Source organism: Trematomus bernacchii, unplaced genomic scaffold, assembly GCF_902827165.1.
Source record: "Trematomus bernacchii unplaced genomic scaffold, fTreBer1.1, whole genome shotgun sequence".
NCBI classification, from domain to species: Eukaryota; Metazoa; Chordata; class Actinopteri; order Perciformes; family Nototheniidae; genus Trematomus; species Trematomus bernacchii.
In genome coordinates this window covers 8913057-8931021 of record NW_022988098.1, presented here as the reverse complement: position 1 = coordinate 8931021, position 17965 = coordinate 8913057, and the positions used below count along the sequence as shown (strand labels likewise).

The window sequence follows — 17965 nt, the reverse complement described above, 5'->3', positions numbered from 1 at the left end:
GTAACAGGTGCAGTCATATAAAGTTAATGACAGGTAAATCCTATAAGAGATCGAACATAATAATGCATAGGCATCCCGTTCTGGGAAAAAAGGGAAAGACCTCCTGCTCTTGGACAATGATGTGCTCACCAAGTTGTTTGGTAACCAGCAAGATATACTTGGACATTTAGGAATTTACATTCTAGTGTTTCAAAAAGGATCAAAAGTGAATGGTTCATTGCTCAGGATGCATTCCAGGGACGCTGAGCATTTTGTTCAATAACATTTAAGTTGTGTACAAGTGAAATGTTTGGCCTGATGCTGCGGCATAGGGAAAAGTCATATGGTCAACATATTCAAGGGTGATCTTCCATTGAGGAGTATGAATACAATCTCTAAATATAAAGTCAGTAAAGTATTTACATTTCTGATAGCACATCAAGTCTTGGCGGATATTCGTGCTTGAGAGCAGCAGCAATCTGGGGAAATACAGAGAAACAAAAAAGAACCCAAATTTGAGGTTTTTGAATACACAATGTATGTTTAGCATTAATGAATACAAAAGTAACAGCAACATGTCTAGATTGAGGCTAAATCAACAAAGATACTGTACATTAATTCCTAAGTAAATTACCTAAATGATGTTTCCTTCATCCTCACTGGTGTCTGGACTGCTTAGGCCACTTTGACTTTCCTCTTCATGTTGAAGGAAAGAAGCATCAGGACCTAAAGCAGTCTTGTACTGCTGCAGTACCACCTGCAACCTCTCCGACGCCTCAGCATGCTTCCTTCTTAGGGTGCACCCAAGTCCTACATTCCCCTTGTCTACATCTGAAAATACACAAAATATTGTTATATGGACATACTATACAGTAAGATTGCTTCACGAGGCCAGAGCACTTCAATGGAGTATATTCTCTCCCATGTACATAAAGATGATTGTCACTGTCCAGGGACTTCATTATGTAAAATGGCCGGGTCAAATGGGCAAAGGCCATTATACTCCATCCAATTTCTGTGACCAAGAATGATTTGGGCTGACTTTTTTCCTTTAAAACTCATACTTTACAAGGTAGGTTAAGTTTTGCTTTCAACTTACCTTCCTCAGCCACCTTATTTTTTAGAGCAACTGCCATGTTCTGCAACCATGTGCAATGCTGCGCCATCTCCAACAATAGGATGCCTTTCTCCTCTTGCAGTCTCCGTGTAAGCATCACTTGATCCAGTATCTTTTTCTTGGCTGTAAAGTTAGCTAAAATCCAATCACAGTTATGTATACATGAGTCACATTTTTATTATAGCATAACAATATGTTTAAAACTCCAAACATGTACTTTCAAAATAATCAAATGTATACACAATAAGAAAACTTAAGATATACCCTTAAACTAAATGAACGTTTTAACACTCTACATGATATGTGCATAACTCAGCAAGGTATACCTTCATATAACAGAACTTCAAATTAATTATTATGAAATATCTGAAAACTGACCCATGCCATGAACTTCCCACGGCCACAGCGCGGACATGATGCTCCCTCCAGAGAGGGAATGCTCCACCGCAGCAACATCTATGCCTCTGGCAGAGTCGTGTACCAGCTGGTTGTACTTCAGTATCTCCTGGTTAAGGCGCTTTTTGTCGTCTGCAAGCTTCCTTCGAAGCAGCTTGCTGCTGTCTGAAAAATACATGAGGTAGAGGGATAGGGATATGTGACAAACTATATTTGCAAGTGCAAAAAATATATATAATTCAGTAGGTTGAATCTGCAACCTAAAACATTATATTGTTATACCATTCTGTCGGTAAAGGGATTGCTTCCGCTGCCTCACACTTAGGTAAAGCCCCTCAATGCTTTGCTGCAGTGCTGTTTGAAGGATGTCTTCAGAAGTACCCGATGTTTCTGATGTTCCTGTAGAAATAATAGTGGCAGTAAAATGTACTGTTACACAACACGTAACGGTTTTGAGAAACAAAGTTGTGTAACACCTTTTAACACAAATTGATGGTACAACTATGGAAACTGGAACATATCAGAGATAAACATGGACACATAGTTGGCTTGCTATTGCTTGAAGATTATGTCCCCGTCTACTGAAATCCAGTGAGGGTCCCATTACGTGGCATGAAAAATCAGCCTTATATCATTGGCTGCTCTTTAGGATCAAATCTGTAAATTCAAACAGTCATGGACAATGATATGTAGCTGGTGTTATCTCGTCGTGCTTACCAGATGCCCATTCCTTCACGTCGGAAATCCACGTCGACACCATGTCATCTGAGACACAATGCAGCTCCGTCTTGAGTTCCTCAAGACTTGCAGTCTCTTCCAGGAGCCTCTTACTAGTCTGATAAACAGTAGACGATGGACATTTATCAAGATTAAAACTTGCTATGATTAACAACAAGCCATGTGCAAATGACAAAGGACACAACACCTTTAATAGGAGGCTCACCTTCACATATCTTGTGGAAAGTGCCTGATGAAGGGAGTCACCTTTTTTCCTGTTCCATCCCATAGCATGCACTGTGAGCATGTCCAGTCGTGCTTTTGAAAGCAATAATGAGGTTATGATGTGTCATCTAAAAAAGTATGCAATAATAGGGCAAAACCTTCCACTCACCTGCTTTGGACATGTATTTGGTTGTCAGGGCACAACGGGACAGGTAGCTGTTGACCTGCTCCACCTCTTCCCCGGCGGTCATCCCTGCTCCCTCCTGGTTCTTCCCACTCCATATAATCTGATGGTAAAAGGTTGCTGGAATTGTTGTGCAAAGAGGCTACATACTACTATACTAAACAGTATATCTTAGATATTTACTACTTCAGTATTATAAATATAAATGTACGTGATACAAAAATATTTCACATACCTCGCATTTGGTAGCATGGGCTCGAGCATGCATTACACTGAGGAATGGCTTCATGGTGGTCAGCTCCTGGAGAGCAGGAAGGACACTTGCAGCTTTCTCCATGTACGGCCAGTACTTGCAAGCCACATCCATGGCGAAGAACTTGGCTTTGGCTGGCATGAGTTCCTTTTGAAGATACAGGGGGTAGGCGAATATCTCCCCCCTGTACATATTTAAGGCCTTCAAAAGAAACCCATGGTGACATACAGCCACCTCCATCCCTTCTTCATCCAGCTTAGAAGCCCTCCTTGACGTCTCCCTCGCTGCTGTCCACTGGGAGTCCCCACATGTGCCTCTTCCCTGGGTCTAAGACATGCATTACATCATGACAAATCAGTTAAAAGCAATGGAATCACAATCTACACCATTTGTTCTAATTATCTGATTTTGGAGTAGATGGTAAGGAGAAGTAGCTGAATTTGAAGAAAGTCTAGGTCGGATATACATGGCTATTTTTGTGATATACTTATAAGGTAAAATGACGAATAAAAACTTGCATTTTTCAGTGATCTCTGTATTTTGTCGACAAATGCAGCCACCGCGCTGTCTTCTGCTACAAAGAGCCCATTAAAAAAGGCGCTGCCATCAGAACTAAGGAAAAAAAGATTAGCAAATATATCCATGAAATATAAACAGTAATCAAAAAAGTTAAATAACAACATTGTAAAAACAGCACCTTCCACTTCGCCGAAAGCGATAGAGCTTCCTGTTTCCATCGGCAGAAACAGCCAACATCTCCGGCGTGCAGGCAGGGCAGATGAAAGGAGCACCACAGCAGAGCTGGTCTTCCTCATACGAGGCATAGGAGAACTCCAGAAAGCTGCGCTGCAGTGCATCTCCGTTGACAGGTCCAGACTGGAAGATAATTACATAATTGCTGTGATTTTGTCTATTTACGGAAATGTTATAATGTATGGTAACGAATATTTATACTTACTCTTCCTCCACACTTTGTGCGATGCTCCAGCAGCTTTGCAAAGGCCTGTCTGGAGAATCCCGGAGAGATGACCTTGAGCTCTTCAAAGGAGCTCATGAGGTCCAAGGTGTAAAGTGTGGAAATACTGACCGAAGCTGGCCAGTATCCACTCTTAAGGAGGACTTTCAAGTCGGGGGTCCACTGCTGCTGGCAAGTTTGACAGACATATAGTGGCAGATGCAAGTCATAACGCCCTTGGAACAAGTAAATAAACATAATTAAGACACATTTTACAACAGTTCCATCTACAAATAGTCAAAGATTAACAGATATTACATGAAGGTTTTACTCCAATTGGAAGCACAATGCCTCAGCCCACAACAGTAAAAATATAACAACAATTCAATAGAAATCCAAATATATATTTGTTTACCATTGATGGTAATTAAAATCACTGGTTTGCCTGGTACCACAGTGAAGTTTTTGCCTTCACAGGAGCAGTTGGGTGCCTTCACAGTTGGCAATATGCAAGCTGTCAAAAAAAAAAAAAAAAGCACTAATTACCATTATCTGCTGGCCGAAGAGACATGTGAACATCAAAATGCAAGTTTGAGAGAGCATACCTTGGTCATGGGTGTCATATCCACCTTCCACTCTAACAACACACGTTGTTGGACTAATTGGTTTAAAAAACCCATTAATTAAACTGTCCCTGTTGTGGAGTGGCTGTTTCTTGTGATGAAGTACATCACAGTCTCCACAGAACCACTCCTCGGGGAGACACTCTCTACACCTTGGGAGGAAATACAAAATGATTATAATATCCTAGAATTACTTTCATTTTCATGTGGGTTTTCTCTAGGTATCCAGTTTTCTAACATCCCAAAAGTCATGCATGCTAGCTGAAATAGCAGAGCACTGAGCATTAATACTGAAAAATTACAATTAGGTAAAGTAATTTAAATAAAGGTAAATGTTATCTCACCTAATAACAGCCGGCTCGTGGCAGAGGCCACACAGGGGATGACCAACAGCCTCTTTTTCTAGAAGGCATTGTAGGTGGTGTGGTCTCGCTTCTTTCCAGCGCTCTGAGGCTTTCTGCTGCCGAAAAGACCAGGATGAGGCAGAGCTTCTTTGAGGCTCAGGAGGAGGACATGAGGAAAGAATGTCAGAGAGTCTCTCCATATTCTTTTCTGTGAACAGAATGGGAAACTTTAACTGTAAATGACTATATTTAAGATGAACACTAAAAATCAAGGATCATTTCTTTGCTCAGTATGGAACTGGCCAATATCTTTACTGAATTATTCCTCGTTCGAGTCCTGAACTGTCAGTTGTGTATAAGGTTATTTTCTCTCACTAACACAATTTATTTAAAAATTGATTTTAGTTTTAAACTTAAAGCCATTTTTGTGATTTACCAAATTCATGTTGTGCTGAAGGTTCAGTACGCAGAACCTCCACACTGGATGACTGGAAGCCCTCAGTCGGGGGGGATGTGACTGTAAAACATCACACAGAGGGTTAACAACAGATAACTGATGATTTGTATTATCTACCTATTGTTTAAAAGCTTGTGAAATTAAATAAAGCATAGTTCTTATGACACCACAGTGGGAATGTCTCCGACTGTAGTGTCACTATGCGTTTATATATTGGAATTATTGTAGACCCTCAACAAGCAATTACTGTGTTTTAATTAGATTTTCCAACCATTTACTGAGTAAATTCATAAAAATGTAAAATAATTGGGATTTCAACCTGTAGCTGAGCCTTGGCGTCGCCCTCCACGCCTCCCTCTCGGCTTGCCACGTCCTACACAGCCCCTTTTAGGGGACTGTAAAGTGTCTCCTACAGAGCGTGCCCGTTTCCTCTCCTCAGCTGCTTTCTGTGACCAAGTAACAACTCATGTAAGGTTGATGTTGCTGATGAACTGATACCATATGACAGTGGACAAATAAAAGGAAATTCATTCACTTGAAGAACATTTTTGCTTCAAGTTTTTCCTACCATATCCAACTAATGAAGTAAAACAAGTTGAACAAGCTTTATTTAGTAAGCCTCTGCCCCCCATGTTGTAATGATGAACTGTTTTGCAAAGGCCCTATACATTGATCCAAAATCCAGTTACTCTTGGCCTGTTCAGCATTTTTTGGATAAGAGATAGTGCCACATTCAAGTAGGAAATGAATGAGGTCATATGGGTTAAAACACCAACCTTAGCTTCAGCTAGCATGTGTTCATGCTTCAGCTCAAGAGCCATGCGTTTCCCTTCTTTGGATGTGGGATTATTGGGGTCTGGGTTGTGTTTTGTTGCCATTGCAACACAGCCAGCCAGCCAGCCAGCCAGCCAGCCAGCCAGCCAGACACAACAGATATGCAAACAAACAGCTGCTGTATGAGACAGACAGAGATAGTGAGACAGATTGTAAGATTGAGATAGATAGATGAAGAAATAGATAATGAATGATAGAAAAAGATAGAGACAATAACTATAAGAAAGCTAGGTAGATAGACAGAGAGATAGGTTGAGTTTGGCTCTTAAAAGTGCCGTTGGTTTTATGATGGTGTAGATCAGTGTATGGGTTTGTGGTGTGGGTACAGGAGCTGCAGGAGAGAACAGAAAAAGTGAATTATGTAGTGAAACCAGCTTTTTTAAATGCACATTGTGACGGTTTAACTACTTTAGACAGACTGAGTGAGTTCATTTACGTGTTTCCTGTTTCAGACGCGTAACAAGCACATGGCCGTGCACATGGACTATGCCCCTCCCCCCCAAACATATGTTAAATGTCCGCTCGGCAGCGTTAGTACTGTCATGTGTAAAACAAAAGCGATTAAGATAACGTATAACTCACACTTTAACACCGAAGTATGTAGCCGTAATTAAGACAAATATTTTCCACACACCACTTATGAGCTGATATAAATGTAGCTAAACTAGATTAAGCTTATGTTGAATGTGAGCTAGCTAGCTAGCCGCCCGCAAGAATAATTTCACATTAATGTTGCTTTGCTGATTATGGCGAAAGCATTTCTCAGACTTAGAACAGTTCATTATGTATGATGAACTATGCGAGAAAAGGCTTAAAAAAAAAGCCCCAATTATTAAATCATGCATCAGACTTTAGTGACACAACTTACTTTGTCAGAGGATGGATAGCAATGCCGGACCGGTGGCAGCGGTCTTTGGCCAATAGGTGGTGCTCTAAATTATGTCATTTCCTTATACAATAAAATATTAATACATTTCCTATATTTTGACGCAATAACTATTTAATAACCTAAGTAGCCTACAGACAAAAACAAAAAAGTATATATTGCCTTATAAAATGCAGAAAAGTGTAAACACCAAGCATGATAATAATAAAATAAAAGACTAATGATATCTTAAACCTTAATAAATAAAATGGAAAATTAACCGACAACAACAATTTAACATAAATAAAACAAGGATTAAAACAAGGATAAGTTTGACTCAATGTTGTGTAAAGTACCCGTTATGGTTAAAAAAAATAAACATTAGAAAATAATACAGCTTCCGGCTTCCCGAGACACGAAGAGGAGACACGAACAATTCTTCCACTTAAAATGCATTACTTTGAAAATCGTGCTTTCTGACACGAAAGAAACGTGTGCATAAACACCATATCCCTACGTGCATTGCGGCTAAAACATCCAATCACCGCTGAGGATTATTGAAAAGTCCTAAATCTGTTTCTGGTATTGTTTCGGACTTTATTTTGAAATTCAGTTCCTGACGGACGTCAAAAAAGCCCGAGATTATTGAATTAAACCAATAAATAAAAACAAGGATAATTGTGTGTTATTGTTGAGTAAATAACAGTGTGTTATTTTGAAAAGAATAACAAATTAGAAGGAAAAAAAGATTTTAAAAATACAGATTTCAGTATCCTGAGGCTCTGAGCCCCATTTCTTTTCCTCACAGACGGCAACAAAAGTCCGAAATGATACGATTTTAAATAAAAGCAATAATCGTGGCTTGATATTGAGTAAGAACATGTTTTTATGAACCACACAGCTTCCGGTCTTCCACGACCAGACCGAGAAAAAGATGTGTTGCAGGCACGAAACACATTACCAATAGAAATACATTGCTTTTAAAATCGTTCTGTGTGACACGAAAATAAGGGGATAATCGTGGTGGTGCACACGAATCAATAGATTAAATAACGTGACTATAACACGAAATGCCGTGAGACTGGGTTGATATTTTAAGGATAATAATAGCAATGTAACACTGTCTATGACACTTACTGTATAACACTGATTTGAAAAACATACAGAAAAAACTAATTCACTGCCCTTAATAAAGTATTTAAATATACATTTCAGGTGTGCTGTTTTGTTTAGATCATTAACATCTGGAGCTCTTTTAATGTCCTTTTTGATTATTGTTACACCAGGTCTTGTCAAAACCTTTATTCCATATTCAATATCCATTACTAAACAAAACAGCAATTCTACTCCACTACAATTCAGAGGTTAACCTGGTATTTTTACTCCACTACATTTATTTTAGTTACTTTGCAGATTCTGATTAATGATGTGAAATATAAACAACCCTTAAATCAGGCTTTAGTTACACCTGAGTAAAATTCAGGGAAAGGTGATTGTCAAGTACCAACAATCAGGAGAGATACATGTATTTGATAGTTGGTGCTTGAGAAGACTAAACATTTATCTGCAGATCCCTATAAAGTATATTCATTACTTGTTATTCTCTACTAATAGTTAATTAAAGACTGTATATAATGGCTATTTTGCATATCCCTTTCAAGATTTCAAGATTTTCTAAGGTTCATTGACATATCATATACACAACTAATTCAATAACGTGCTTTAACCACTAGGCGGTCCACTAGGCGGTCCACTAGGCGGTGCACACAAGGTACACACAGCCATAATAACTTTGTATTAGTGTAGGACACTTGTGTATGTATAACATCTGAAGATGTGTAGTTTTATTAATGTTTTCACATAATTGTACAGGATATTGCTATATTATTTCACATTTTACTTCTAATATCTGATTTGTAAAACATCATGTATTTACGTATTGTGTGAAAAGAAATGTAAGATGTTGTTTAATTGCTGATATATTTATGATCCACGTCACGTTTTCAGTTTTGGCGGCAGTGCTTCCTGTTTGTCAGACTTGTTATATGATCCACACACATGGATTAACATCGATTTAATACATTAAAGGGGACCTATCATGCAAAATGCACTTTTGTACGTCTTTTATACATGAATATGTGTCCCCGGTGTTCCAGGGAACTCACCAAGTGTCAGAAAACACAACCCTCTCTATTTTCCTCCATACCCAAATCTCTAAAAATGGGGCTGCAACGGATCTGATAAAAACTGAACCAGATTTGAACACTGTCCTGACGTCAGGGCGGTGGCGCTACGGCTATTGGGCCAACTCCACCAATTAGGAGGAGACAGCCACGGCCATTGCCGTTCGAAAGCGCTGGAGACGCTGTAGTACATATGCCAGGCCTGTAGATGGTGCTGTTCTCACAGAATCAGCCCTTGCAAAAACAGAGCTAACATTTTTCAAATTGAGCGAAATGAGGCATGGCTAAAATGCATGATCTGTTTGGTATTTTGAAAAAAAAAAAGTATAAATATGCCTTATATAGGTATGGTCCTACACTATATTATTCAAATATAGCATGATAGGTCCACTTTAATGTAGCCTTTGTTTCTGCTAAAAGAGGTGTCGACCAGCTAGGGCAACAAGAAAATCGGCGAAATCGAGTGTGACGATTAAAAAATAAATTAAAAACATCTAATTTTGACAATAAAAACCGACCAATAGGCGCGGTAGACCATTTGCTTGGCACTTCCGGGTATTTCTCCACTGGTTGGGCCATGTTACAGATGGAGCCTCTTATTTTGGACCCCAGCATACAGCTTCCTGCCGACTGCCAGCCAGTTGCCTGCCAAAGACCAGTATTCAGGAATGTTAGGCCCTCCCACTATTCTCCAATTTCAGGGTTTAACCAGGAGATGGCGCTATATATTAAATAACTAAGACTTAGTTTTTCACAATAGAAAATGCAGATATTATATAAAAAACTAAAGTTAAAATCTTGTTTTTAATGCCCCAAGAGCAATAACATCTTGTCACAAGCTTTTTGGAAGAAAAAGACTGACTCAAGAGACCTGTAGTTGACTAATTACAGGCCTCAATAAAGTTCTGCCATTGGTTGTGAAAAACAACGGTGGACATAGTGGAAAGTGAAATTGAGTGAGTGATATCTCTTTGTATCACTCCATAAATCAGAAAATACTGTCAACAGCCCTAAAATATCAATTTTCACCATGTTTTTAGGTATAAAATGTTATATAATTCAGGCTATGAATTATATATGACCAAACCCTTCTGTAAAAGCCTTCATAATATTGATAGGAATATAACTGGAAGGTTTGGTGTATGTAACTGCTGAGTGATTCTACAATTTAGGGTACATTCCATGTCCATTGATGTCCATTGATGATAATTATAATTATTCTAACTATTTTCTTCAAAAATATCATATTTTGCCTATTATTGGAAAGCATGTTATAATATCACACAAACATTATGTGCATCCTATGCTTTATTTAGCTTGAAATGTGTCATGATGTTCTTAAATTGTCAGTTTTTGCTATGTCCGTTTTTCAGTTGAGGGTGTCTTGGATTCAAAATAATGAATAAAAACCATTAAAGTAAATTTAAAAAATGATTCATTTATTTCAAAAGTCTAAATACTAAAGAATAATAACATATTTTTAATTGATTTCCCCCTTTAAATAATTTAAATATCTTAATATATGAATGTCCGCAAAAGTTCTGTCAACTATGTTACTAACAGAACTTCCCCCTTTAACTCAAAAATTGTTTGTCCCAATACCATGTCACCAGCATCACATGATGCCATGTTCCTCTTTGGCAGACATTTTGAACACACTGTGGTGATTGTCCTCTACATTTTTACAATATTTTATGTATAATAGCACATGGTCAATTAATATACTCATTGACAATCAACAATGTTACATACATTGTTATGGTTTACAATTGTTTAATGATTTTAATTCAATTATATGTGCAAATGTGATGTTAACCTGTTCAAGAAAATGACATGTGGTCATCCAGGCAAGGCCTACCATTGAAATGATGGGTCAAAATAGGGAAATTGTCAACTAGGTTACCTGTCAACTGAGTTACCCAGTACTGTAATAACTGTAGTAACTTAGTTGACAGGTAACCTAGTTGACAATTTGTACGACATGTAGACGTCATTACACATCATTATCAATGGAATTTTGCACTTCTGCCTTGAAATTAACATAGTGCTGATGGTTAATAATGTGTCCAGTCAACTATGTTATTTGCGTCAAATGTTTGACTTTCATTGTCAACTATGTTGCACCTCATTTTTTCAAATTTAAAATATCTAAAATAGTGCTTCTGATATCCTTTATAGTATAATGTATATCTACACAGGTTGGAGTTTTACATGACATCTCTTAAAACTATCAAAATGACCTGTATGGTAGTTTTATAATACAAAATATCCCTAAACTTAATGACAGTGCTGAACATATCACATGAAAAAACAAAACTTTAATACAATTATTTTTTAAACTTTAAAAAATCTTTGGATATATGGTAGAATAGACTCAAGAGCCTTTCAAATTTGATTTTACTTGAAGTGCAGGACTTAATCAAATGATTGTAATGACATCAAGTTTGTCCGTAACATAGTTGACAAACTGAGTAGTGAAAACATCCTTTCCCTTAAAATAAAAAAATATATAAAAATGTTTAAGCTTTGCAACTAGTGGATATGTTACACTGAGGAATATACTAACTTGAACCTCTGATTGTTCTATCTATACATTTTATTTGGCATTAGTAAATAATTATGCACATTTACAGATATTTTACATGATATTAGTGATAACACGTGTTATAAGGGCTATTTCGCACAATAGGTGTGCCTTGAGATTTTTACTTGTCCTTTGGTGTGCCTTGGGCACAAAAAGTTTGGGAACCACTGCTGTAGAGAAATGTAAACGTTCACCATCCCCCACCCGCCTACTGTATGTTGCTTTTTGACATGTAAATGGGTAACTACCCCCCTCTGAGTGAATACCTGTTGTACCTGTCCGGGGCTAAGCCCATAGGACGATGCTCTGATGTCATCACCCTCGCACATTGGTCATATGTTTACAAAAAACGATGTTAACACTTTCTCGTTCTTAATATATGCTATATTTAGGGTCGATATGTGTTGAATTTACTTTAAAATAGCAGATCACTGTGATTCACTTCTCCGCGGCTCCTCCGTGCAGAGAGGCCCCCCCCCCCGTTGACAATTCACGAGCGTCTAACTCTCTCCCCCCTGTGAAGAGATATCACAGGGGGGGGTTGGGACACACACATTCCGATGGCCAATTCGTTTTAAACAAAGAGTGGGGTGGGGGCTGGTGAACGGTATGGTCAATGTTTGTAAACACTGTGACATTTTGACTTTATTTGATCATTTCAGTTAAAAACTAACGTTCATATTTCATATTACTGTTTTGCCTGGCTGGACCTGTAATTTACAGGAAAGGAGTGCACGCTACTAAAGAGACACGCTACCATGGAAACCAAACAATGGTGTTGCTGTATTGAAGTCCGAGTGGAAACAGTCATATTTGGAGCGTTATGTTAGAATGAAACAGCGAGGTCGTGACTCACAAAAAAAAAGTGTTACTTCACTAACTGTAAGCTTGTCACTCAGAGTAACCTACAGTTAACTTAACTGTTGGAAAAGAAAGATCAGAGTTAGGAGTGTGAACACACAGCTGAGAGCTGCCGTTTCATTCTGACTGTTTAAAAAACGGTAACAACGGACTATTTTTCTTAGCGGATGCATGTAAATTTAAATCAATACATAGAACTATGTTTTAAATCAATAAAAATATTTTCTAAATCCATAAAAGCATTTTAATTAATATTGGGAGTCATGTCGTTACTTTGTTGAGAATGTGGCCATGTAATAAGCGGGATAATTTGCAGCGACTTGGTCATTATGGGGAAAAATAACACCCAGGGATCAAGATCCCTCCGCGACGCGGAGGGATCAGTAATTTTTAGTGAATTACTGAGTTTAGGCACGTTAATAACATTTTAATGAAGTTGAATACAGTATATTCATATTTGTCAGTGATTTCATGTCAATTCGGCGAACATAAACGATTAAATTAGGATTAAAAATCGAGAGCCGGCTGCTGTTCGTTACGGTAACCCAACTAGGACACTTGACACAGTGGCTTTTGGCAAAGCACACAAAGAAAACAAAAAAAAACCGAGAGAGATGAGTTATTGTTATTACAACGTGACTTCACTATTATTTAACAACTATTTTTATTGGGTTCTTTTATTTGGGGTTAAGTACATTGTCAGAATAAGTGAGAAATGGATTTAACTTCTGTTAGACAGCTATCATACTGAATAAATATTTATGCAAAAATGTATGGCATTAATAATGTATATCTAATTACATTTAAAAATGTATGGCATTAATAATGTATATCTAATTACATTAACTGTGAATGTCTTTCATTTTATTTAAAATGAAATAAAATTACATAAAACATTTTCCATAAAAAAGTTGATTCAAGAACAAATCAGTACTTTTCTTATATGACTATTATTGCTAAATTTGAAAGGTCTTTACCAGCTTTGGAATTATATATATATAATATATATGTATATATATATATATATATATATATATATATATATATATATATCACCTTCTGCCATCCCATCTCTACTGACATATGGATCTTAACAAAGATCCGCTATACATTAGTACCAGATATACTGTACACGGACATTTTAGTGAACCAGACCAGCTGTTTCCGCCGGGTCTTCGCTTCCCGGGCATCACGTTGTTTACAAGTGTGTTCAGATGCTAAATAAAAGTTTAGCTTGTACTTTTGATACCCCGCCTCTCGGCACCACAACATCCAGTTTACTGTATTTCACATGAGCGATGTCGAACATTGAAAAGTCCTTATAAAATCTCTGTTATTAGATCAGTACTTTTCTTATATGACTATTATTGACTTGAACACTGAGAATGTATTTATTAACTTCAGACATTTGAAATATTTGAAATCAGATGAAAACAAACTGTAACGGAGCCTGCCGTGTTATCTATGATTACTATGCCTTACTGTACATTCATAATTTCAGCCGGAGGTAGGTGGTAGGCGTTGCGGAGGAGCAGATTGCGAGTGAGGTGCCTGTTCTAAACGAACTATTCCAGCTGTTATAAAGCATTAAATAAAAAGTAAGCAAGGAATACAGAATGTTTCGTTACGTAACTTTGTTGAGAATGTGGCCATGTACATGTAATACATGGGATCATTTGCAGCGACTTGGTCATTGTGGGGAAAAATAACACCCATCCTGATCGTTTCAATGAAGTTGAATACAGAATATTCATATTTGTCAGTGATTTCATGTCAATTCGGCGAACATAAACATCAATGATGATGATTAAATTAGGATTAAAAATCGGGAGAGCCGGCTCGTTCGTTTTTTCCGACTAAACAACATTATTAACAACAGAGAAGTTGATTTCACATGACTCCAGTGTGGAACCCCACTGCACCCCCTGGTGGATCAATGATCCATTGCAGCTGGCTTCACAATAATTAAATGTATTTATCATGGGGGCGGTATCAAGTCTGACTGGGGGCCGGCCGGCCATCACGGAACGTGCACGAACCGATCACGACCCTCGCATTTTAAACTGTCCAAAATAAGACGCTTCATCTGTAACAACACCGTGTAACTGTCACGTTTGAAGGGACGAAACCGTGACATATTCACGTCTCCCAGCATGGTAGATCGTCACGTTCACGTAGAAGTGTCAGAATCAATATAAATGTTTTTTTATTTTAAAGAAAATTCAGATTTGACATCGTAAAAAACTGTAAATTATAGTGTCCGTCCAAAAATTATTTTTTACAGATAGTGAAAACTACCCTTGGATGATGGGTTAGTAGACTAAAAGCTTTAGGAATCCAAAGTACAACATATAATAAGTACCCTGTATCAAGATTGATGCAAAACAAGTGACATTTGACATTTTTAGAGAGGTTTAGCCAAAACCACCCCACCTCTGAGGTGATTTGGGTGAAAATGTTTTTTTTTCCATATCTCTGGCCCCCCTTGGTCGATTTTGATGGTTGACACCTCTTTCTGACCGTTAGAGCCAATAGAATCGAAGGGGGAGGCCCCCACACACACACGTTGTGAAGAGAAAAGGTGGGGGCTGCGCGCATGTAAATGTGCAGCAGAGTGAAGCGATCTCTAGCTCTGGCATTTGGAAACGAAAAAGCAGTTTTATTGCTTATGGATTATCAGAAATAATTTCAAAGAGGGCACAGATACATTGGATGAACCTATGGATTAACTGCAGTATCGTCTTTTTATCGTTTTAATGCCATTGAAGACCAGTTTTGACCAAGGTAAGCCATGTTAGCGTTTCTAGCTACCTAGCTCCACATGTTATGATGTACGCTTTCGTTTATAGCGTCGCAAATGTTTATCACTGAGTGTTGAGGTTTTTTACACAGATTCTGTGACCAAAAATGAGTGGTTGGCTGTGCATCTAGGATAAGTAATAAGGGAGTTATTGTGAGTTTAAGTGCCGTTTTAGGTTACATTTTTTCGCTCGTGGCTAATTCAGAGGCTGAGTGTTAGCATTGTGGGTTTTTTTTGGATTTTTTTTTTTTAAAAGATCAGTTAGCTGAGTTTCTTCCCGTTACATGGATATAAAACATTCATAGTTTATTAAATATTAAGATTCCTTAGACGTTGTTTCCTGCAAATGACGCGTTTATCCGCCCGGTACCGGGGGGGCCGTGCGTAACAGGTTAATGATGCGCCATGACATCAAGTCAAATTCCTCGTACTTGTGAACCTACCTGCCAATAAAGCCGTTTCTGATTCTGATTGTGATTCTGAATAATAAAATGTGTATTCATATATCATACTTGATGTCTGCAAACCTTTTTTACACATATTGGTGCACATTGTAGCATAAAACACAAATATCAACAAAAGAGGCAAAGTCAAAACAAGGTTCATTTTCATTCAGTCACATTTTTTATTTGGGGGCAAAACGCTCCAAGACAGCCAAAAACTTTTCGGACCTTTCTCGGGCCTCTGCTGCTCTCTTCTCATCTGCCTCTCTCTGGTCGAGGATGTCCTCCCTTAAAGCAGGGTCAACAAATAATCTCCATCGCCACTTAAAAACACAGTATCTAATAGTAAATGTTCAACATGTGATTGTAGAATGGCTCCTTTAAGCAAGTTGGTCTGCAATTTTTTTAAGGAGTTTAAAGGAACCCTTCACCCTTAACTTCATTTACTTAACACATACAGAGGGTAAATTCAAAGTAGTACATTCACTGACATGAATGACATGGATATGGCGCCACCTTGTGTCCAGTGGCGTTTTTATATGTACAAAAGTGGTGGGGCACAAAAAACTTAGATGTCTATATATAAGCTTCTGCAGTGACGTGCAGTGAGGTTCATGGCTGGTGAGGCACTGGCACTGACTCTTCAGGTTTACAAATATTATATTTTGACCTAAACCAAAATATAATATTATTTTCAAAAGCTTTTTTTGTCTGATGCTTCGATTAATTTTAAACAGACAGTTCAACAAAAGAATACCCAAAAAATGCAATTTTATCATTTAAATATTGAATTGTTCTCTCTTAGTAAGATCCCATTTTCAATAAAATTGAACAAAAATGTCTATTACTGTAAAAGTCCTCCTTATCTTCTTGTAGTTTCAAAAGTCTATCATAAATCTAATCGATAGATTTATGATTAAAAAATTATAAAAGTAGGGTAGACATGTGGATATTTTCCGGCTGAACAAAACGTGCATTTATCTAACAGGTAAGTTTCCCACAGATCTTATTTCGAGCTATTTTCTAAAATCCTATGGAGAAATCTCATTGCTTTTTTGTCAAGGGAAGCCATGCGCAGCTTACTTCCGGGTTTTAGGACGCGCCACTGCAGCTCTCTCGTCTCCTCTTCACACACCACACTTTTTCGCGGCACACGTACTTACAGCCAATCAGCTCTGAATGATGTGAGATGACGTATGGTGGGGATGGCAGCTCAGTGCCCCTATGGTCATTATTTTTTTGCCACACACGTTAAATAGGAAAATACTCTGAGCATGCGCAGTGTAGTTTTTACAGTCACCATTCACTTAGACAGTGAGAGGGAGAGGCATGATCAGGTTTTGTCCCACATGGCTCTAAACAGCTCAATAGGCACACACTGTAGACACTAATTAGAAGAACACAGACTAAAACAGCAATGTACAGACGAATCAGATGATTAAACATGATCTTAAAATATATTTTATATATATTATTTTTTTTTGTTGCATTTTTTGTAATCATTATTTGTAATACTTTCTGCTGACACTAGGTGGGGCCCCTAATGACCAGTCGCCACTGCTTGTGTCATGTTTACAATGCAGATTATTGACATTAGGTCTGGCAATACAGTAAATCATTATCCTGGTGATTATTTTGCAGATAAACCTAGTAACCCCGCCCCCTTTAAAAAAACTGCTCTTTTGAACTGCTCTTTGAAAGGAACAGAGCCATAAGATCCGGCTCCCTTCAAAGAGCCATAATTCTCATCACTAAAGCCTTCATCACAAATTAAACTGAACTCAAATTCTGCAAAAATGTCAAAATGTTTATGGTTTAGAGAAAAAGTCAATATATTGTGATTTTCAGAAAGAGTCAGGATTTAGAAATTTAGGAAAAGGTCAGAACATTTAGAGAAAGTCTGAATTTTTGCGATTTAAAAAAAAAAGTCAAGAAAATAATCTGAATTGTTCAGGTATGAAGCTCTGAAGTTCTGCCATCAGGACATCTGTACTCTGAGCAGGGGCTGAATTGACTACACCCTGGTGGCCTGCACATATATGACAGCCAGATTATCTTCCTCCAGATCCTCCTGTCTGCGCTGTCCCCGATGGCTTGCAGAGACATGACCGCATGGAGGTGACTTCCAGCTCCTCTTCAGGCCCA

The 17965-nt window shown here is 37.9% G+C and overlaps 1 protein-coding gene across 1 annotated transcript; it reads right to left on the bottom strand.

Annotated features, from left to right (window-relative positions):
• Positions 1–613: 613 nt before the first annotated feature.
• Positions 614–4347, bottom strand: LOC117475363. Its single transcript, XM_034121509.1, has 11 exons — positions 4242–4347; positions 3830–4062; positions 3569–3747; positions 3390–3483; positions 2854–3198; positions 2604–2721; positions 2436–2527; positions 2210–2327; positions 1775–1891; positions 1079–1231; positions 614–810 (listed from the first exon to the last, which is right to left on the bottom strand). Exons 2-11 carry the CDS (start codon positions 3923–3925, stop codon positions 614–616), a joined length of 1509 nt encoding a protein of 502 aa, XP_033977400.1. The 5' UTR covers positions 3926–4062; positions 4242–4347.
• Between the last annotated feature and the right edge of the window lie 13618 nt (positions 4348–17965).